Source organism: Amblyomma mixtum, chromosome 10, assembly GCF_055824585.1.
Source record: "Amblyomma mixtum isolate Tamu chromosome 10, ASM5582458v1, whole genome shotgun sequence".
Classification (NCBI taxonomy): domain Eukaryota; kingdom Metazoa; phylum Arthropoda; class Arachnida; order Ixodida; family Ixodidae; genus Amblyomma; species Amblyomma mixtum.
In genome coordinates this window covers 33988729-34012547 of record NC_143021.1, presented here as the reverse complement: position 1 = coordinate 34012547, position 23819 = coordinate 33988729, and the positions used below count along the sequence as shown (strand labels likewise).

The following is a 23819-nucleotide window of genomic DNA, read 5'->3' as shown; positions in this document are numbered from 1 at the left end:
CATACCGGGTTATTGTACAGGATTTGCGATACCGGATTACCTGAGTATCCTGTACAAAACAGGAGAGCCCTGTATTATACAGGACTGTCCTGTTTTATACAGGATATTCCGGTAATCCGGTATCGCAAATCCTGTACAATAACCCGGTATGCGGTTCCGGTTTAAAATTCATACCGGATTTTTCAGTAGGGCAGTACTTGTGTCGACCAGTGCGTTCCAACTAGAGTTAAGAAAACAAAGCAGCGCAACCCATGGGTCACCAGGGATATCATTCACGCGAAACGGAAGTTGAAAAGATTGCGTAGAAAGAAAGCCGACTTCAACGACATACAGGTTTTACGCCAAAAAATAAAAATGTTGCTATCGGCTGCAAAAGAAAGATTTTTCAATCACACTCTCAGTGGTTTTCTGCGAAATTCTCCAGAGAAATTTTGGCGCTATCTTGATAAAAGAAAGGAAAGAGTAAAGCAGGTGACAGTGGGAGCCGAACTTATTGTAGATAAAACGAATATGGCCGACCACTTCAATAAATATTTCCAATCTGTATTCGCAAGAAACACGAGCAAAAGCGACGCACACGACGAAGCACATTCTCGTGAAACGTCTATCGATGCTATCAGCTTTACTCAGAGCGGCGTGTTTCAGCAGCTGATACAACTGAACAAAAAAAAAGCTATCGGCCAGGATGGAATACCTACATGCTTCTTGAAACGGTATGCTGAATGGATGTCCTTCTACTTGGTAATTATATTCCGAAAATCACACGTAACTCATTATCTGCCACAAGACTGGCGCACTGCCATTGTTATACCCGTATTTAAAAGTGGCAATCGCACACTTATGAAGAACTATCGGCCTGTGTCACTTACTTCAATCTGCTGTAAGGTAATGGAACATGTTGTTGCGAAACATATTATCATTTTTTTGGAAACAAACACACTACTTTCTGAATGTCAGCATGGCTTCCGTCGAGGGTTTTCAACGGTGACACAGTTAATTGAGACAATACATGACCTTTCTAAAGCTATAGATGACCGGGGACAGATTGATGCTTTTTGTGTAGATTTTGAAAACGCCTTTGATAAGGTTCCTCATGACAAATTACTCCTGAAAGTGCGAAGGGCTGGCATTAATGGAGACATCCTTAGATGGATAGAAGCGTACTTGGCGAAACGCAAACAGGCGGTACGTGTTGACAATTGCGAGTCTGGCTTTTTGGATGTGTATTCTGGTGTACCACAGGGTTCTGTGCTGGGGCCATTGCTATTTCTAGTTTATATCAATGACGTAGTATGTGCTGTTGGAAATTCTGTTAAACTGAAACTATTTGCGGATGATTGCCTCATTTATGCACCTGTCACATGTGAAGGAGATCAGATTAACATTAACCAAAACCTGCAGGCTTTTGCACTTTGGTGTGAGAAGTGGGAACTGAAAATCAACTTCAATAACACCACATTTACCCATATAACTAACAAACGAAACATAATTTCTTTTCAGTACAGTATTGCAGGTCACGATTTGGTTAATGTTAGTACATTCAAGTATCTGGGGGTGTCAATTTCTCACAAACTAAGTTGGCACAATCATGTCGAAAATGTTTGTGCGGTGGCACATAGAAAACTATGTTTTCTAAGAGGAAAGTTGGGGAGAGCAACGAAATATGTCAAACTTTTAGCATACAAATCTCTCATACGGCCTTCCTTAGAATATGCATCTGTAGTATGGTCTCCTCGGCAGAAGATTTTTTCAACGGAAATAGAAAAGATTCAAAGACGTGCAGCGAGATTTATTTCTTCAAAATACTGGAAAACAGATTCGGTAACGGAGATGTTAAACTCATGTAGTCTAGAAATATTAGAAAAAAGACGTAAAAAGCAGAGATTAAAAATACTTTACCAAATTTATTCACGGAGAAATTAACATCAATAAAGAAAAATATCTGCAGCCTCCAGGTAAACTAAGCTCCCGCCTTAACCACCACAAAACGATTCGGCCATACTTGACACGAACTAACGTCTTTCGCTGCTCATTCTTTCCGGATGCTATTGAGCACTGGAATAAACTGCCCGCTCACGTTGCTGAGTCTACAGGTGTAGCGGCATTCTTGAATGCACTTGGGGATTCCGTCTAGGCATGGGATTCTTGTAGATGGGCGCGTAACTGATTGTCCAATATTGCTTTTTGTATAGCAGGTGGTTCTACAGTGGTGTGAACTGTGTTGCGTTTCAATGCTCTCTTGTATTGTATGCTCAAAGAAGCTTGTTCATTCATGGTTATATATGCTTTTTTTTTGTCTCTTCACTTTCCCTCCCTGTAATGACCCTCAAATGAGGGTTGACAGTATTCATAAATAAATAAAAAATATGCTGAGGTCTGTAAGTCACACAATTATTGGCGATGAGCGGTCACTAATATTACGTGCCTTAACCCATCAGGCAATTTAAGTGCAGATAGCTGTAGATCTTTGGGCTTCTTCAAAGGATGCGTCGGAACTGCTGATCAGGAATCTCGGGTCATGTTGTTTCCTTTCTTTCCTTCGTCGTTTTTTTTTGCGCTATTTTCCCTAGACTACGACGGCGGTACTCATAGAATATCTCATACAAGCCAACGGATAGGATTACGAAGCTTTCGAGGATAAGGTGGTCGCAGCTGGCAGAAGACAGCGTTAATGCAAGATTTATGGGAGAAGCCTGAATATTAATGCGCTCGAATTCTCAGCTCGTAATGTAATAAAGTTTCACGTAAGTTACTGTCTGCAAGTCTGGCTCTTAATTGTGGCGGTTTCCACACTCTCCGGTTATTCAATTTTAAAATGATTTAGTAAACTAGTTTTGCGTGACGGCTTGAGTAGCCGCTGAGTCTGACGTGTGCCTAGGATCAAAATTGCTTTTTAAGGAAAGGAAATGGCGCAGTGTCTGTATCACATATTTCGGCGGACGCCTGAACTGCGCCGTAAAGGAAGGAAGGTGGAAGGTAAAGAAGAAAGAGAGAAAGAGGTGCCGTAGTGGAGGTCTCGGGAATAATTTCTGCCACCTGGGGATCTTTAACGGGCAATGACACAGCACAGCACACGGGTGCATCTTGCGTTTCGCCTACATCGAAACGTGTTCGCCGCAGTCGGGTTCGAACCCGGGTACTGCACCTCGGTAGACGAGTGCCTTACCACTGAGCCACCGCGGCGGGTAGCCTAGGATCAAGTGTGAGCCATTTTCAGCGAAACATCTCCCGCGTTATTTCTTCTATTCCCCTCCACGAAACTCACTTCTCACATTGAAGCGCCATATGCCTCCAGGTTTAGCAAGACTTTGCAGAATTCCTGATAACAATTTCTAGCTCGCTCGAAATGTTGTATTTATGTTTGTCGTGAACGTTTCATTATATTTTCTGCTCTGCGTACAGTTGAAAGCTTGCAGAGAATAAATTATACGGATTCAATTGTAATCTTTACCTTTCCATAGTGAAATATTTGGAATGGTGACTGCATTTCGTGCCTCTCCTTATTTTGTCAATATTTTTCCTAATTGTCTAGCTTTGCCGTAAACTTGCATATACACAAGTATGATATTGCCGCGAATCTTTGTAGTGTTTGTTTGTTCAAGGCTGCCGGTACGCCGCTTTATCGCTTCGTTTGTGACGCAAGACGCGCCTAGAGTTATCGCGATTGATCTACTGATAGAATCGGCGGAGCCGATTCTACTTTGTGCCAGAATGTTCTAGTAACTTTCCAAGCTTTAGCGCGAATGTTCGCTATCAGCTTTAAATAGAGCACGGCCGACAGCGGAGGGCATTCTGTTCGACGACCACCGAGCACGCTAGTTGCTACGCCGCCGCCGAGTGATTCAGTTCTTTGCGGGCGCAAATCAGCCCAAATAGAGTTCCGTTTCGAAGACATCCTCGTTGATCTCCTGTTCGCCGGACAGCAGTCACCACGACGTGACAATATTGAATCAGATTGCGGTCTCCCGCTGAGCTGTCTGATTCACTGTAATCCTGAACAAATGGCAAGGACTGATGCTGTACAAATGTAAATATGAAAACCGCGCATGGCACTGACTGACTGTCTAGGCTGCACACAACTATTTCACTGCATAAGCTTTCTGTGAATATTATGATGAAAATGTAAACAATAAAACAACTTGCAAAATGGCTACAAGATTTTCCCGTCGAACCGGACGGTACAGTTTACAGTGTCCTATAATGGGTGGAAGCGCTGGAAATGTGTAAAGTGTGTCTTCTATGGAAAACACTGCGCAACAAACGATTTCACATGAACAGTTTACGAAAGCCTTCGAATGGTATCTTGTTAACATTAAGCCAGGCCCGAACGAAATCTCTACATCTAAGAAGAGGAATGGTAATGCGCACAAGCAACACTTTACAAGTCTTTTTTATAAAAACGGGGGGAGTCATGCCATTAAGCCAGCGTTAGAACCTCCGTGTGAAAGAATGAAACGGAATTTTCAGTCAGCAATCTTTAATGCAGGTACTTAGCATACTGGTCTGATGGAAGCAATTTTTGTGCCGTCGGTCAAATAGGACAAACAAAGAGGAATTTCTGCTCTTTATTAGCGTTGTATAATCTACCACGTGCCGTACAGAAAAGCTTTACAGTTCAAACTGCCCAGCGAATAAAAGATAGAGAGTGAAAGCATGGAGTATATTTAGCTACATGTGACTGAAATTTTCTTGTCTGCACTCTGAACTTTATTCTTTGTTGCCACATGAGTGCGCACTATTAACCAGCAAAGTTCGTGGCAGTTACAGCTTGAGGCAGACGTGCACAGCCACAACGTTGCCTTTAAGAGAATACAAAGATTTTACTTCAGTTGCATTTAGATGGCCGGCTTAGCGACTTGCTTTGTGCCCTAATCGGCGAGTTCTTTTTATTGTTTTGTTGGCGCTTAATGTACTGCCGGGGACAGTAGACTTCCAGACACCCAAAATGTGACCTAGCTACACGATTGTTACTAATTCGATTCAACTACTACTTCATTTAGTCGCCGCCAATAAGAGTGCATAAGAGAACTTTTAACCTATATAAAAGAGACCTCGAACCACCTTCTAATAATAGCTAATCGCTTTAGCTGCCGCTGCCTCGTACTGGAGACTTTTATGCCGGACAGCAGATAACCGCGTGCATCTTTTAACATGCCCAGTGATCGCGTTCATAAAGCTGCACCTCCTTTTTTAGAGATGTACACCCAACATCCAATTTTGAACTTCAGTTCCCTCCGTGTTTTTCTGTCCTTGCTTTCCGCGCGCGAATGTTTCCTTCACGTTTCTGTCGTGTCTATATGGAGGAAACAAAACAGTGTTTGCTTTCTTGTTCTTGCATTCGTATATCGTTTTTATTTTTGCGCTGCGTGCATCATGTAGGCTGTACTATGAAAATGAAAATCTGCTGCTAAAAGCAGTTCAATTTCGCGCACATCTTTACGTGCCTCCTTTCTGCGTCGCCTTCTATTCACAATTCTATTATACAGGCAACACTACGTGTACACACTGCTGTACCAGCTCAAGTGGTTTTCGTTTAACTTTTAAACTGCCATTTCCTTTCCATTTCAAGGCTGCATGCTTTGGCGCGGTATCTACTAGTTCTATACCTTCACTACTCCTTGTACGCATATTTAACTGTGAATAATGAGAAACCTGTCAATTTTTCATTCATTATCGTCAGTTTCTCACAGACATTATTGCTCTTCCAGTTTTAAGAAAACTGCTATTCTAGGGGCTTGGTCCTGCAGTACACAATGTGTTGCATTGCTTGCACTTGTACAAAAAGCCAGTGATGTATAGAATGAGTTGAGAGAGCGCCAAGTGCTTATAGATGCTAAAAAAGAATAGGCAGGGATCTCACTGGCTTGTAGAGTCTCCATCATCCTATGAACTTCAGTTACAGCAAGACACCCTATAAAAATTTTAGTCGTAAAAGCGAAAGAACTGCGGTTGTTGATATAAACCGGCTGTATCATTCGCGTAAAATTAAAAACAAAATGCGCAACAATTGCTATGGCCTTGTCGACTGAAGCAGATGGCAACGGACTACGGCATTAACCGCACTGACTGTGAGGAACCTCTGCACGCATACCTTTTTATTTAAAGAGAGAGATAACATTTAACATTTCTGTGCAATTATCTTTTCTAACATTCTGTGCTCTTTCACGTCAGGCATTCATCCAGACAAGCATCTCCAGGACACATGTCTAGGCTTGATTTTCGTTCGAGAGCGATCCGCTTGTCAGAAGGCCACAAGGGGTACTTTATTTGTAACACTGATTGCCTGCCACGCCAAGGCTTTGTAGTTCATTTTTCAGCCACGTGCGTTCCCATTACAGTACAAAGCCCCTTTAAGTGAAGTTGTACTGGTATGTTTAACTCGTAGAGGTAAATTACGGCTTCTAAAAGGTCGTGCCTCGAAAGAACTGATTGCAGAAAAGAATACTCCATTCTTGTCCCGCTTTTCTGACAATAGGCGCGCGTTACTGGTCAGTATGTTCGTCCTTCTGCAATGCTCTATAAAAGAACGCTGTGCCAAAGCCTGGACAAACAACGACCGCACACGAGATGAACTTGATCATCCTGGTCTGGCTCTTGGCGGCGCTTACTTTCCGGTCATCCGGCGGAAATGAAGCCACGAGTGACGCACCAGTGAATGCCATGAAAGTAAGTAATGATGCTATAACAGATCAGTGTTGTTCGTCAGAGAGGTGAGGAATCAATTTCATGGAATTGTAAAGCCGCTACAAGAAATATAGGACAGCGTTTGGGACAATTTTTTCATCTTCCTTTAATCTACCAGAAAGGGTCTGCTGTTCTGAGTGCTCACACCGATATAGCTGTCTGTTGTACCTGCTAGGCGGCATATGCCTTTGGAAGGAAGCGAATGCCTGCAGAACCTTTGTATTTGCGATCGTCTAACGCTAATTCCTGGCACATATTTGGAGTTGCTGAAAAACTGACTGATAAGCTTCAGGGTGGTGTGTTTTGGAATATAAACCATTTAGCGAGATTCACTTTACCACCGTAGGAGCAAAAGAAGGTTAGGTGTGCGAACGAGATTATGTAGCTTGCGGGGAAAAGTGGCCGCGACTAGCACAGGGCAAGGTTAATTGGATAGATATGGATGGTGACTTTGTGCTATTAGGTGGGAAGTGAAAAATCCTATTAAACAAATTCTCGTAATTTTACAAGAGATTCCTCCTTTCAAATTTTCCTTTTCTCTTTGTAGTCTAATGAGCAGACGTGATTGAATATAAACATTCGGGTTGGATTTTAACAAGCCCCTTGAGTTCAAATACTCAGATTGCTGACATGACTTGTCTTTGAAAAACCGCACTTATTCGCCAGCAAAGTCAGACATATGCCAGTCCGGGATAAACACTCAGTATATGGAACTTTTATAAGCCATATGAGCAAATATACTTTTTCTAGAAGGCGCGTACTCACAGTAACGTAAATGAGCTTGATAAAGTTCGCACAAAAATGGGGCGCTTCCTCTTTTTTTCTCAACAAGTTCTACCTTCGATAAGAATGTACTTAATTTTGTTGCTAGCCCACCTCAGTGGCACAGTGGTTAAGGCACGCAGAGAAGTCGGGTTGAATCCCGACAGCTGCGGCCGCGCTTCGCTGGAGGCGAAACGTGCAAAGCGCCCATATGCTGTGTGCTGTCAGAGGACATTTAAAAACCCCATGAGGCTAAATTAATCCGGAGCCCTCCACTGCGATGGCCCTCAAAGATGTCCATGCGCCCCTTCGAGACGTAAAACAAAAACAGTTTACAATGTATTGCAGGCGCCGCAGTCTCGTTTGTGGTGGCTAGAATTTTGTTATTTGTCAGTTATTTACTGATTTCATAACAACCGCGGTACGTGCTTAGAATTATTAAGAAGACCGCATGACAAACTTGAACTCTAACTTTTTCGCCCAGCATTTAGATAAACTAATAAGTTTAAGTGATCAGTTTCTTCACAGGTTATAACTGTGTTTTGTTTGTTGTCTTTGGTGTTAGTACTTTCTAAATTTCTGCCAGACCTGAAACTTTTATTGTCATCCTACCTTCGCTTTTATGGCATTCGGCGCGCATAGATTTGTCCGAAAAATTCTTGAAGTTACTGTTTTCCTGCACCAACACACCGTGGCTAAGCTTAACTTGGCCTTTTTCACCAATTTTTTTGTCAAGTGGTCGTGATTGCAGAAGAGCCATTTCCTTCCGCACTTTAACCATTTACTTTTCTAATGCAGGCTGTCGCTTCGTTGCCAGAGCTAGTGCTAGTAGCAGCGACGATAGACATACCGATGTTGGAGTGTTTGACGGCTGACCTCACATCATTCGACGCTTCTGCTGGCACAGCAACCTACGCGTGGCATGTCAGAGGAAAGGATGGCCAAAAAAAGTGAGTGCCCTTCGGCAAACCGTAATCTCGAGAAGAAAATTGGATGAGAAACCAGCATGCATGGTTTAAAATGAAGAGAAAATGAGTACTGCCATGATGCGTCATCGATTAGTCATTTGTTTTTCATATATTATAACTCTGTCGGCGAAGAAGCAAGTAAGTGGCTATGATAAGGTGCAGCTAATTCTTCCATGTCACAAGTCACCCATGTCACATACGCTTTCAATGTTGCCACTAGCTATGGTTCCATCCACTGGGCGCTGTTAACGCGTGCTGGTGAATGATGGGAGTCCTCGCGTCGCAGACTTCTGCTTCAGTGTGATCCTGTAATCCCTTCGTGTTGAAAAACTTTTTACGGATATCATCAGGAAACTGCAAGAAGTGTTAGTTTCGTCCAATATGAATGGGAAGATGCCCATAAGTGGCGTCAATTTACAAAAAAATGCAATGCAGCTTTAATAAAACATCCTAGTTAAAGAGAAAACGAGCTAATGCGGGGTTCGGACAGCAGCGGCTGTATGGGTAGCTGCTCCATGAACTCAGCTAACCAGGAAAGCTTACAGGTGGCAGTAGGAATAATTACAAGCCAGAAGCTCTAATGCTAAGAAAACCGGCAACTCAGTTTCGTGATATACACATGGTGCTACTCCAAGGGAATGACTATTCAAATTATATTGTCGCGAGTGGAAGACAACGACGAGGAGTGTTTGCCGCGCGCCGACGACGACGTTGCTGCTGGTGGACCTCCCTGTTTTTCTGTGCTCCCTGTCTTCACCCGTTCTCGCCGCCGGCCTGTACGTCAAGCCGTGACATTTGGTGCAGGTGCTGGGTAACGCATCTCATGCAGCGCACCCCGCCTCGTAGTTCGAGCCCCGTCCTAAGTCCTGGCCGTGGAGGTTTCTTGGAGGAGCCCTCGGCGGAAACTGAGACTCGCTCTAGCCGACGCCAGCAAGGCCAAGCGCCGGAATTCGGACTCTTGCCCGAGGGATCGCAGACATCTAGGACAGCCAACGTCACCATGGCGTCCCAGTCACAACAAACCGACCCCGCGATTGCATCGAGGATCGTCTACGTGCCTCTCACTCCAAGATCTGTCGTGCCGTTCCGTGGCGATGGCCTTGACGATGTTGAAGACTGGGTCCAAAACTATGAAAGAGTAGCGCGACATAACGGGTGGACTCCAGACCAATGCCTGCAAAACCTGTACTTCTCCCTGGAAGCCACAGCGAAGTATTGGTTTGAGAACCATGAGGCTTCGTTAACATCATGGGAGACGTGCAAGAGCGAACTGGTACGCACGTTCGCGAACCAGCACCGGCGACAGCAAGGTGAAGATCTGCTCCACGCTCGCATCCAGGGACCTACCGAAAGCGTCAGGAGCTTCGTCGAAGACGTGCTGCGTCTGAGTGCCCGCGCCGACCCGCGGGCTACTGAGGAGAAAAAGGTACGGGCGTTGATGAGGGGTGTCCGGAATGACATCTTTGGAGGCCTCATCCGCAATCCTCCGACCACAGTGGCCGGATTCGTCGCCGAAGCTACCAACATCGAGCAGGCATTGGCGACAAGAACCAGTCACTTTCAGAGACTGAGCGCCCTTCCTGTCGTCTCAAGTCTTGCCTCGTCTGACCTGGGCGGAGTTGGTCTCGCCGATGTTCGAGAAATAATTCGCGACGTCATCCGCGAGGAGCTGAAAAAGCTCTTCCCTACTTCTGAGCAGCCCGCCTCTGTCTCCATCGCGTCGGCCGTTCGCGAAGAACTGCGACACGCGCTGGCGCCAGAAGACGTCCCAATTGTAGCTGCAGCCGACCCACCAGCTCTGAGCTACGCCGCCGCAGTTCGTCGTCCTCCTCCCGCCCATCGCCAGGACCAGAGCGCTTCCGATTCCGGCCTTCGACGCCGTGAGTTCCTGCACTCGTCTGATGCACGCCTGGGACCGCCGAGACGCAGGAAGACCGACATCTGGAGGACTGCGGACCGCCGCCCACTGTGTTTTCACTGCGGTGAGCCTGATCACATGTATCGCTCCTGTCCATACCGCGAACTCGGCCTAAGGGGTTTTCACCGGGCCGATCCGTGCCCCCGCTACGGTGAGCAGCCCCGCGACATACAAGACTACCTTCGACGTTCTCCATCACCGGTTACGGCTGCTCCTCGCACCTCTCGGTCGCCGCCACCTCGCCGCCCACCATCCCCTTCTCGCGGGTCTCGCCGTGAGAGCCTTTCGCCACTTCGGGAAAACTGAGTACGGCGACGCCTGGAGGTGGCGTTGCCGGAGTCGCACGAAGCAAAGAACCTCCGACTACGTTAGTGTGTCCCAGCTCGACCGATGGTATCCTTGGAAACGCAAACCGTTTTGTAACCTCTAGCAATGTGAACATTCTGATCGACGGGCGCGACGTAACGGCGCTTGTGGACACCGGCGCTGATTACCCGGTCTTCAGCGGCAGTTTCTCTCGGCGTCTTCGCAAGGTTACCACCCAGTGGGACGGACCGCCCATACGTACCGCGGGCGGCCACATCGTAAACACTGTTGGCAAGTGCACTGCCCGCGTCGAGATCCACGGTGAGACGTGCCCCGCCACTTTCGTGATACTGGAGAATTGCTCTAAAGATGTTATTCTGGGCATGGACTTTCTCCGTGAATATGGCGCCGTAATCGACATAGGGCAGAACAGGTTGACCCTCCGCGCACGTTCTTCATCGCCAGTACCGCCCCGGGCCACAGGCTTTGCGATGAAAGTTGATGCCGACCATGTCCACTTGCCGCCGTTGTCGACAGTTTTCCTGCCGGTCCGAGCCGATACAACAGCATGTGGAGTAGGCGTTCTGGAAGGCAGTGTCCAGATGTTACTTACGCGCGGCAAACACTCCTCGTCTTTTTCTTCCAGTCGCGACAATATATTGGCCATTTTTTCTCATTCGCAAACAGTAGACGAATTTTTAGGCATGAAGCAATGTGGAGGATTTTGATGACTTAGGTTTGGATATTGTTTGGCCTCAGATAAATAATTAATATTTTAACAGCTTACCTAACGCAGCAGAGGACATCGGTGCAAATTAGTGAGCTGTAAACGTAAACTAGCGTGCGTCTTCTGCATTTCCAGTATTTTCAGCTACAGTATTCCTTAGAGAAAAAAAAATCCGCTGTTGAAATTAGGGGCTCGTAAAAATTATGACGCCAAATAATGCAGTTTTATCGACCGCAGTTTACAGAATACATTTCATATTCATTTGAGGAAAGTGGAGTTGTTTCTATGGTCGCATGTTGTAAACGAAATTTAAGAAGAACAAATGTCGAGTTCATTATTTGCAAACACCGTTAATTATCACAACCTACCGATTCAAGAAGAAATCTTCAGGCCGTTTATAATTGGATATAGCAATCGCACGAAATTATCGTGGCGTTAGCATCAATCACGGACTGAAATACGAAAACAGCACTGAGATTGCAGAATTGAGAGGTGTAGGGAGTCATTTTAAAAACACACAAATCCTTGGCCTCATTCAAGTTAAATTCGCACTACTACACGTAAGTATTGAACTAAATAATTCACATTTTTCGTATCTTCTTTTCTGTATCTGCGTCTGTCCTAATTAGGAACAGCCGCCGCGGTGGCTCAATGGTTATGTTTCTCGGCTGCTGATTCGAAAGACGAGAATTCAATCGCGGCCGGGGTGGTCACATTTCGATGAAGACAAAATGCATGTGACCCTTGACTGAAATGTCAGTTTGTATTCAGGAACCCCGAGAGGTCCAAGTTTTTCAGAGTCCTCCACTACTGCGTCCCTTATAGCTTTAGTTGCTTTGGAACGTGAAACGTCAAAAACCAAAACCCTAATTAGGGAACAACGATTCTCAGCGGTTGCTTCAAGAGAGTGGAGGTGGGTTGCATATTTGTTCAGATATGCAAGAAAGGTAAATCAATGAACTTTTTGGAAAGTTTATTTAATAACCCAATAGAAATTTTGCAAGAATCAGTGCCAAATTCGTCTCGATGAATGAAATAGTATAAGACGGCTGAAAAACAATGCTCAATACAAAGATTTTCAAAACATATGACTTCTAAGTTAATGTCGTAGCCGTTGCATAAGGAGGTTTTTATTATTCTGCCTTAAAATGACACGGTCTGTGACGTTGCTATAGTTCTGCAAGCAGCAGATAAGTCTGTTGCAGAATTTACTGTGTGTACGCTGCTGAGAAAGTGCTTTTCTTATGGATTAATTGAGCTTGCTTTAGGTTAGTGCGCGCAGCAGTGGGTTGAAAAGCGTAGAAATCTACATAAATGGCTTCAGGTGGTTTAGGGAGGAGCTTGGTAAGGTGTTGTGAATTACTGAACATGCGTCTTCTATAGCACAAAGCCAACGAATCGAGTGGCCAAGAGTAGTTAATGGCTGATTCCTGTACTCAGTAGGAACCTACTACTGCTTCATTTTCTTTTTTCCAGGCAAGATATTTCCGTTGACTATGTCCTCAGCAAAGACTCTGACAGAGGTGTGGCGTTCATAAATTCGGGTAAGGGATATTATACTGCTTAATTGTCTGCATGCATCCTTATTGACTTAGAACAAACACAGAAGCAGGAAAAATTGACATGCAATGGCGTTGCCGGTACAGCAGCAGCCGTAGGCGTACAGAGAACGAAGGCAGCAAAAGGTGGAAAAAGTATTAAGCGGATAGAGGATAACAAATGTAGCAAAGAATCTCGACAGCGGAGGCGCTGACAAGCACAGCTATCATCTGGTTCAACTGCACTGACTCGTTGGTTGTGTTTTCAGATGCAAACATCCTTGAGCTTTCAGAATGGGCGACGAACACCGTAGAATCACACCGCGTCACTGCAGTTTTTTACTAACAGTCTCTTCGGCATACGGAAGGCGGCTGTTCCGGTCCTTAGAAAAGAGAAAAATGTTGCATGAAGTATGCGAGGTATAACATTCCGTCACTGCACTTTGGCTATGAAATGGGCCGTATAAAAAAGGCTCCATCGACTATACTGAATTTGTCGTGCCTTGTATACGAATATTGCAACATTGAACAAATTTATAGGTTCAGTTTCGACTTCTGAGATTGGATCATTGCGAAATTGTATCAAAGTGCATGCGCACAAAGTTTTTAGAAAGTAAGAAGAGTTCAAAGTTTATAGAAATTCAGAATATCTAGAGCAGTAACGCCGATCAGTGTAGTCACTTACAACTATAGTATTTTAAAGTTTCGTCCGGATGATGATGATTCATTTGTATGGCGAAAGGGCGCCGCTACTGGGATTAGATCTCGCATTCTTGCATTCTACCCGCCGCGGTTGCTCAATGGTGACGGTGCTCGGCTGCTGACCCGAAAAACACGGGTTCGATCCCGGCCGCGGCGGCTGAATTTCGATGAGGGCGAAATTCTAGAGGCCCGTGTGCTGTGCAATGTCAGTGCACGTTAAGGAACCCCAGGTGGTCGAAATTTCCGGAGTCCTTCACTACGGCGTCCCTCATAGCCTGAGTTGCTTTGGGACATTAAACCCCAATAAACCAACCATTCTTGCATTCAACAGCGGAGCGTCAAGGCCACTGGGCCACCACAGCTTGCGGAATTACACAGCTGAGTTCAGGCGAGATAAGTAAAAATGGGTAAAAAGGAAGAGAAGGGTAATTGGTGGCATCAATGTATTCTTTCATGGGCGGCCTAATTGGTAATAATGGTTTTTATTGAGGCTATTCCTAGGCAAATATTCTCTTCTCCCTGCCATCTCTACTTTCGCAGGGAACATGCCTGAATGAAGGTAGAGGGACGTTGCCGGCATCTCCTAAAAAGGCTTCTGTTTCAGCACCAACTCTTTGTTTTTCAGTTATTCAGAAACTAAAATACATGGCAGCTTTACGTGCTGCGCTTTTAATGCTTTTGTCATGAACCACTGGGTTTTGTGGTGAATGAAAGATAAAGGTATTTCAGAAAGCTGCTATGAAAAAAAAAGGATGTCACGCTGCGTATGATACAATCAGAGTTTATTGGTTGCCTTATGCAAAACACGACTGATTGCTTGAGAGCCAAGCTCAATTAGGTCTTCGCTCAAATGAGTGCCATCCACAGCTATATAACAGCGACAGCACCGAGGCCCAAGTAGAGTCCAAGCTCCTCGCCGATGCCGATGGTTGACGATCTTTTAAACAGAATAGGTGGTTCTTCAGCTTAATAAAAGGCCATAATGAAAGCGTGAATGATATTAGCATTCTCGTCTACACATGAAGTTCTCGCGTTCAGCTGAGCGCTCTCAACTTGTGCTGCAAGTAGGTTTCTGTGTTTCAGTACGTTTGATTCTAGTTTAGTGAACAAATTTCTAGGTTCAGTTTCGACTTCTGAGATTGGATCATTGCGAAATTGTGTCAAAGTGCATGCGCACAAAGTTTTTAGAAAGTAAGAGGAGGTCAAAGTTCATAGAAATTGAGAATAGCTAGAGCAGTAACGCCGATCAGTGTAGTCACTTACAACTATAGTATTTTGAAGTTTCGTCCGGATGATGATGATTCATTTTTATGGCGAAAGGGCACCTATTGCGAAAGAATGTCATGGCATAAGGTTTTTAATCTTATGCTCAAGACTCCCTTCGCAAGCATTTCATCCTAAAAAAGACGAGCACCAGGCACCAGAAAGCTTGTAGCAATCGTATCACCAGTTAGCGGTGGGTACCCGGCGGCACTGGGGATTGAACCCCTGCTCCCGCCTGCGAGGCGGATGTTCAAACGACTACGCCACTTTTGCGGTCGTCATAATGTATGAACAACCATTGCTGGTTTTTCGGATTGCCGGAGAAACATCGGTGGACAATTGTCAGTCTGCCAATGCAAGAGTTCATGTCTGATTTGCCATTCTGCGAATGGAAGTTAGGGAAAGAAAGTACAGTTCAGTGAAACATTTATTTCTTTGATTGTTGCTACGTTTTATTTCTTTGTGGCTATCTTGTGCTTTTGCTACGAAACCTCACTAAGAGTAATCACTCAGAAATCTCCGAAGTTATCTGTGCGTGCAATAGGGTTTTTTTTTCTACATTGCAATGCCCAACGCACGCTGTGCCTCTACAGGAAGTAATAAGTGGGAGGGAGTACCGAGTCTTTCACTTTGACTGCGGCCAAGAATGGAGAACTCTGGAATATCCGCCTCAATTATCCACCGAGGCACGAGAGAGGCATGCCTCGGGAACATGCGTTAGTGTTTTTGTTTCCTTACCGTCAAGATGTCCAATGTAGACATTCATGCTTTTATGTTTTTTCTTCAGATACCTCTAACCCGATACCGGCACAGGCAGTTTACTGTGATTACAAAAGCTGCGTGATTAACAAGATGTATATGGGGTCACAAGAAGGTGAGTGAATGTTCTGTGATTAAAAAAGAGATTCCGGTTCACTTTGACTTAAAAACTAGGCAGGAATGTATGCTATCCAGATATGTTTGAAACTCAAGAAGCTTTCATCGTAGTGTCTGCAATAACGGATTTCACCACAGCGGATGCAACTGAAACATATCGATCATGAATATTTCGCACATCTGCTGGTTGAATCGCGCCTGCCCTCCTTCCACGAGAATACCAGAATAGCGCCTCCCTACATATATTCGTAAGCATTATCTTGGAGCAGTGCGTGGAAATCTGATAACGGTAATTCGCGCGCTAAAAGTGCCATATGCTATACTTCCCTGGCCTGCACAACTCTCAGGCAGCATTCTTTGAGCCATTATACTGGCGTTCCATCCGAGTAAGCTTTGCCTCCTAGGAATGAAACATCGAAGTCAGACGGATACAGAGGGGAAAGCATTGAGAATCAATTGAATCCAATAGGATTAAGGTACATGCAGTGAATACAATAGCGAACTTTTGGGGATTTTACCACACATGCGTGGTTCATCCAATTAGTGTGGGTCTACAAAAAGGAGAAAATAGCACTTAAATCTATGCTTCAACAGGACATAAAGGTAAGTAAAAAGGAAAAAAAAACAGCAATTTCGAGCTCAGTCGTTTTATTCCTTGTTTAAATATTTTTGAATTTTCAAGGCAGCTCTGACAAAGCCATAAAGGCTTGTAGGGCAGAAGCCGGCAGCCGGTGAATGAGGGAGATATTGAAAATCAGGCGTGCCAAAACAAGCAAACAAAAATAGTGTTAATACCAAAATTAAACAAGAATACGAGACTGTTAAAGTTACCGACACGGGATTTTTTAAGGAAGTATTTAATTTTCACAGGGAAGAAACGGAAAAGATAGACTCAGGCAGAGAATTAATTAAAAATTTAGGATATGTAATAATTACGGGTGAAGTGGCATAATAAGTGTAGCAGCGAGGGACAGTAAAACGAGGGTGATGTCTAAAAGAATGGGCAAAAATGAAAGGCACCAATCATTGACTTCCCAAAAGGGAGCACATAACTACATGATGAAAATGGGCATCAAAGAGGGCAATTGAAGAACGAAAATAAATTGAAGTCAGGTGAAAAATCCATATTTGTATGCCAGGGATCGAAGAATCTCCCTGAGCATTGCATTTATTTTCATTCTCTAAGTATTTGAGCAGTGATATAATACAATGACTCCATATCTGAGGATAGCATAAAGAAGGGAGTCTGTAATAAGCTTGCGGGCCTGAAAAGGTAATAAATATCGAAAATTGTACAGTACACATGATAAACAACGAAGCTTGTTACGTACTAAAATAAGAGCACTATTCCAAGACATATCTAGGTCAAAAAGTATACCAAGGTATTTTACCCTATTTGAAAAATAAATAGAAAGCAACAAAAATTCGGTTTGGTTTGGTTTTATGGGGTTTAACGTCCCAAAGCGACTAAGGTTATGAGAGACGCCGTAGTGAAGGGCTCCGGAAATTTCGACCACCTGGGGTTCTTTAACGTGCACTGACATCGCACAGTACACGGGCCTCTAGAATTTCTCCTCCAAAGAAATTCTAGAAATGGCGGCCGGGATCGAACCCGCGTCTTTTGGGTCAGCAGCCGAGCACCATAGCCACGGAGCCACCGCGGCCGCCAACAAAAATTCAGACGTCGTGAAAAATATAAAAACAAAGGTTCATCAAAGGGAAGATCTTTATGGTGCTTTTACGAAGAGAGGAGTTTAGTTCTTTGTTGATTAACTGAAATAGAACTATTAAAAAACCAGTCCATAACATGCACCACAACCGTTCCAAGAGCATCCACGGCCACGGGCAGCGAAGCATTTGTTAACAAAAGCGTGTCATTGCCGTATTGAAAAATATAACATTTTGCTACAGCATTTCATAAATCATTTACAAATATATTGAAAAGCAAAGGCGATAAAACAAAGTCCCGTCGAACACCTGCGGACAAAAATGACTGCACTTCGATGCCCGCCTATTTCGACAATTTGAGCCCGATTAGAAAAACAGTCTTTCAGCAAATCATAAAAAGGACCCCAAATTCCATGACATGAAATTTCGAAGCATCAGGTGATGCCGAACACAAACAAAAGCTTTGCTGGCGTTCAAAAACAGACCACATGAGACTTCATTATTATCGAAACATGAGTAAATGATATAAGCAAAACTTTGTAATAAAAAAACTGTTTCTTTACCTTCAATGGAGCCAAACTGTACGCCTAAATGGGATATTATTTGTGAGAGAAAAACTCTAGATAACTCGAAATAGGTGCCTTTTCAGAATTTGTGCAATCGGAGGTAAAATTGAATTAGGCCTAAGATTTCGAATTTAACCTTTAACGAGCCAGTTTTCTGGAATGATTTAACTGTAGCAATTTTTAAAATGTGTGCAGCTTTCTGCTATTGAAGCAAGCCAAAGATTAAGCTGTGAGAATCCTGGGGTGGAATAGGTGGGGAAATTGCTGAAGAGGCTATACAATACAAAAATTGCGGAAGCTCATAGTCGGGTAAGGGAACTTCCTGGAGACCTGAGAAAAAAACAAACTCAGAGGCCGCAGAGGGAAAGTCTTTGAAGGATCCAGTAATTGATTCGCAAATGAATTCTTTTGGTTTCTTCCAGAAAGACTATTAATTGTTGACCAAGTTTTAGGCGAAAAGTGTTGGATTTTATCAAAAGCCGTATTTAAGTAGTTACATTTACAGCCTCGAATCATAGCAGTAACTTTATTTCTAAGCAACCTCGAAATAATCGTTGAGACGTATGTTATTGAGCCTACGCTTGCAACGTGTCCAAATGGAGTCTTTTTCTGCTATGACATTTAGAATGTTATGTGTTAACCAAGGAAGATAAGGGTTGCGTTTTTTTATCACTTTGACCGCTCGTGATGAGGCAGTTGTAGAACTGATAACCTGCACAAACCTTCCATGCACTTTAAAAGAATTAGGTTCCTCGAGGAGAGAGCCCCAGTTAAAGTCCGCTATAAAGTTATCGAACGTGGCAGTGTCTGTGTATGGAATTATGGTGTGATTATGGTGCGATTTATCTTAAGGAGGATATGACAACTTAGAAGGCAGGGATCAGAAAGTTTGTAACTACCGAAGAGAGGGACTGGGCAAATGGAGCTCTTATATTAAAGCTAGCAATACAGGAAGTTATTCTCCTGGTATTCCCTGGTATTCTCCTCTTGAGTAGTCTTTCATCGCAGGTTCAATATCACGTTTAGCCAAGGTGTTTAGGTATTCGCACACAGACGAACGTGCCGTGGACCAGATGTCAATGCCCATGTTTCCAATGAGGCATATAGTATCATTTCGCAGTCCGGAGCCCAAAATATGGTAGAGCTCTGAAGGTAATTCTTTCACATTCTGGGAAGGAGGCCGCTGAATTGATAGAAGAGTAATGTCCGTGCTTGAGGATGATATCAGCAATGCATCGCACTCAGCAAAGCAGTTTTTTTTGTAAATGGTAGGTATTCTATTGCTATGAACAAAAGCAACGCCACATATTCGAGTTGAGTGTGTGAAAGAGAAACCGCAATAACTAGGTAAGGAAAGAGAGAAGTACAGAAAGCATATTAATTTCGGTAAGTACGAGTACATCAGCAGTACTCTTAGTAGTGTCAACAGCCAAGAATTCATTCTAATGTTTTCGCAAGCTACATATGTTTACATGAAGTAGATTGAACGCTTCCTCCGTTGGCAATACTAAGCTACAAACATAATCAATATTGGCGCACCGGTAGAAAGTACGGTTCATTCTTCAAGCCAATATATCGAAAACGCTAGAATCATGGATTTGAAAAGTGTACGCGAGTTCGGTCTTCAAGAGCCTTGAATGGTTTGAAGCAATGTTTTGCTATTCGTGAACAACTCTTTGAATTACAGCAACACAAGTACACATCGTAGAAACTTTATAGCAGCCGCTACTGGCGCTGTCTTTATTTTAAGTTGTTGCTGTACAGAAGACTTATTCACTCCAAACTGAAATATGGTATACCGATATTGTACCCTCTCATGGTAACCTAATTACGGCATTCGAAATATTCACAGAACAGTTTGAGTAATTCTTGCTAATTGCTTCAGCGCTGGGAGTAAGGCTACAGTTAGAGCCGTCTCTATCTCCCATCCCTAACACCGCCTATAAAAGTATTTCGAATAGCCTTGTTTCCCAGACTGTGCTGTCAGATTGCATTAGGTGATCAACTCTTGCAGCAGCCTTTACGTGTGGCAGAGCTTATTAATCGTCACCACAAAGCCGTCATTGCCGTTAACACGCCGATACCCGTGCTGAAGGGCAATGAACGCCGGCAAACACGAGATTGTCATGTCTCTTTATCACAAGATCGATGGCTCTACCTGCGGCTATTGTAAACGCGGCGAGCAAGACTTGTCCGCGCGGAACAACTAGTACGTGGAAAGACCAATTTGTAGCAGTTCGTCCGCAGTAGAGGTACATTCCAATGTCGATGGAAGGCTGCGTTAGCAAAGCAGTTCCATATCAGAGCTTTCATTTCATGCCTCCTAAATAGAGTCATACGAAGCCTCAATGCGGTTCTGAATATTACAAAATTCCGCGACTGGTCGAAAATTATGCAAACAAATTATTTGTTTTTGATGAAGTGGCCTTCTCATCATCATCATCAGCCTGACTACACCCACTGCAGGGCAAAGGCCTCTCCCATGTCTCTCCAATTAACCCTCTCTCCTTTGTCAGTTGCCGCCACTGTATCCCCGCAAACTTTTTAATCTCACCCGCCCACCTAACTTTCTGCCGTCCCCTGCTACGTTTGCTTTCTCTTGGAATCCACTCCGTTACCCTTAAGGACCAGCGGTTATCTTGCCTTCGCATTACACGCCCTTCCCAAGCCCATTTCTTCCTCTTCATTTCGACTAAGATGTCATTAACCCAGTGGCCTTCTACTTAGTTTAATTTTGAGGACCGGTGTGTCACTTTACCTCAAAACTTACGCAACAAAAAGACAGAACCTCTTATCGGCATATTACTTCACTAAGCAAAGCCACTCTTTTTTCAAATTGATTTGCGAGGGTTTCGAACGCGAAGCATTAAATAATATATAAAGTGCGTTATTAGCAAACCACGTGTTGTTACATAAGCACAGCCTCTTAACTTGAAATTTGTGAAGGCGTGTGTCGGGTACTAACATTTTAGAAAAATTGCTCAAATCATGACGCGTGCCTAGCACCTAGCACCGAGCAGCCTCTGCGCTGAGACGGAAAGATGACGAATTGGGCATTGCGGTGTCAGGAGCGCTCAGGGTGGACTTGGCTCTGGGATTAAAAGACCGACGTATATCTTAAGTTCTCCACAACGCCTGCGTGCACGGCTGCTTGGGTCGTGACAATATACCAAGGGAAATGTCGCAATTTCAGAAACTGTCTTCATTTCTCTAGCAATCGCACTGCAAACTGCCGTCTTTTGTTTTCTTACTGTGAGCATTAGCCTAAAGCCGAATGCGCCTTCAGCCTTTATTTAGTGCACCTAAGAAACTTTCCCAGATAGTCGTTCTGAATTAGCGCTCTCAATTCAGCTGCAAAGAGGATCATTGTATTGACCAAATGTTTAGGGAAATCCCCCAAGGCGGAGTATATTTGTAATAAGGGAGTAATTACTCATTGACGTCCACCCGAGCGCAGCCATACGGCTACAAAGGAAAGCTGTACAGCTTTCTCAGAAACTTTGTAGTTAATGAAAAATTCGTCCTGGTGCGGGGATCGAACCCGGGACCACCGCTTCACCGGAGCAGTCGCTCTACCAATTGAGCTAACCGGGACGGCAAGCTTATGGTAGGGCGAGGGCGAATTGATCAATAACTCGAACTGGGAACAGTGTTGACCAAATGTTTAGGGGAATCCGCCATGGTGGAGTAGGTTTGTAATAAGGGAGTAATTACTAAAAGTAGTGAAAAGCATTTTTTATGGTTCCAAGCAGAATTATGCCTAAACGTCTTTTATTGGAGACGCAGGAGATGGAACTGAATGAATATATCTCTAAATCGCCTTAAGAAGAGGTAGAAAAACTTTTTCGCCCCATTTTTGGCAGAAAACTAAATTTCGCGGCCCCAAACTCCGCACGTTTCCCACTAGGCTAGAGAGAGAGAGAGAGAGAGAAAGCTTTTAATTAGCATAGATTAATTCTCAGGAGCCGGGTTGTCAGGAGAAACAAAGTGTTCAATGCAGTTATGAATGAAAACTGCAAAACGCGCAGCGCAGTGGGAAAGAAAGAAGCTTGTCACTTTGCCGAATGTATCGGGAGGTTGAGTGAATACTGCTTTACTATTTGTGTTTTCATGTAGAAACTTGAAAGTATTTACTGTGGGACACCGGCGTACACTCGGGCAGGGAGATCTTCAGTATTATCACCGTCAGCCAAAATACTATCCAGCGCAGGACAAAACCGTCTCCGATATTCCCATAATTATCTAACTTGCGCCAGCGGTGTACAGCTCGTCCTAGCGAAGATAACAATGTTATGCGTCCGCCTGAATTTCTGCTGCAACAAGTTATTCTTGCCTTCCCTTGGAAGCTATTGCTTCACTCTTAAAGGCCATGGTATTGCGGCTTCGCATGACATGAAGTGCGCATGCTCATTTCTTCTCTTCATTTCAGCTACGTTATCATACACTTGTGTTTGCTTTTTGATGAAATGAGCTCTTATCCTATTTTTTTCTCCAGCACCAATCATTTCTTTTCCATGGTTCGCTGCACAGTCCTGAACTCAATTTCACCACTTTTCATTAACCTCCACGTTTCCGCCATTATAATAATAAGTCGGCCTTAGTGCTGTGAAGCCGCCGCGGTGGCTCAGTGGTTATGGTGCTCGGCTGCTGACCCGAAAGACGCGGTTTCGATCCCGACCGCGGCGGTTGAATTTCTTTGGAGGAGAAATTCTAGAGGCCCGTGTACTGTGCGATGTCAGTGCACGTTAAATAACCCCAGGTGGTCGAAATTTCCGGAGCCCTCCACTACGACGTCTCTCATAGCCTTAGTCGCATTGGGACGTTAAACCCCATAAACCAAACCTTAGTGCTGTGAAAACAATTGTAGAAGGACCCATGTAAGAGATGTGAGACTGAAATACTTCTGATTTCTTTTTTTCAGTATGCTTTCAATGGGTTACCCCAGACACGGTGCCTGCTGTTCAGGAAGGATGCATCACGGCGATGAAAGAGAAGTGTGGCGGTGGCGTGGTGCTGTACAATGAGGATACCTGCAAATGAAATACCTACCCGAAGGACACTTTCGCCTTCTGCACACTTAGAAATAAAATGAGGGATTCTTTGGTCTCACAAATCAATAAAAGCTAATTCCGTAACTGTGCCGACAGATTTACTGCGGCTAAACATACCGGGTGTTTCAGCGAACACTTTCAAAAATTCTCATAAGTAGAATTTTTTTGGTAAAGATATGGCTTTTGCGGCATAGTATTACCAATGTTGGCGGACACCAGAAAACCGGTAAATCATATTAGGTAGTAAACTGGTTCACTAGTTTTTAATAATGAACTTTTTACCTATTACAGTTAGGCGCCTAGTTGCAAATAGATATTTGCAGCCGGTCGTTAGTAATAGCCATATCAGTTTTTAGAATTTCGAAAATGCCATTATCCTCGGCGCTGTGGCTCGACAAAAATTGGCTTTTTCGACTAGTTACGTGCACTGGAGGGGCTGCTTTGCCTGCATGCTTTCGATAGCGCCTGTATTTTTCGCACGAAACAGCCAGGCTTTGTCGAGCCACAGCGGTGAGGGTAATTGCGTTCTAGAAATTCTAAAAACTGATGTGGCTATTACTAACGACCGGCTGCAAATATCTAATTGCAACTAGGTGCCTAACTGTAATAGTTAAAAAGTTAATGATTAAAAATTAGTGAACCAGTTTACTACGTTTTATCATTTACCGGTTTTCTGGTGTCCGCCAACATTGGTAATACCATGCTGCAAAAGCCATATCTTTACCGAGAAAATTCTACTTATGAGAATTTTTGAAAGTGTTCCCTGAAACACCCGGTATTTTCCTATAGC

At 44.0% G+C, this 23819-nt stretch overlaps 1 protein-coding gene across 1 annotated transcript; it reads left to right on the top strand.

The window, feature by feature from the left end:
* Positions 1-6510: 6510 nt before the first annotated feature.
* On the top strand, positions 6511-23018 carry LOC149325580 (uncharacterized). The gene is made up of 5 exons (XM_089565084.1): positions 6511-6666; positions 8245-8396; positions 12842-12909; positions 15656-15742; positions 22900-23018. Exons 1-5 carry the CDS (start codon positions 6568-6570, stop codon positions 23016-23018), a joined length of 525 nt encoding a protein of 174 aa, XP_089421210.1. The 5' UTR covers positions 6511-6567.
* The last annotated feature ends 801 nt before the right edge of the window (positions 23019-23819 follow it).

Bases quoted from the DNA above. Each gene is read 5' to 3' on its own strand.
- LOC149325580 (XM_089565084.1), top strand. From the start codon at position 6,568: ATGAACTTGATCATCCTGGTCTGGCTCTTGGCGGCGCTTACTTTCCGG. The intron at 6,667-8,244 runs GTAAGTAATGAT...TTTCTAATGCAG, and splicing joins CACCAGTGAATGCCATGAAA to GCTGTCGCTTCGTTGCCAGA. The intron at 15,743-22,899 runs GTGAGTGAATGT...TCTTTTTTTCAG, and splicing joins GTATATGGGGTCACAAGAAG to TATGCTTTCAATGGGTTACC.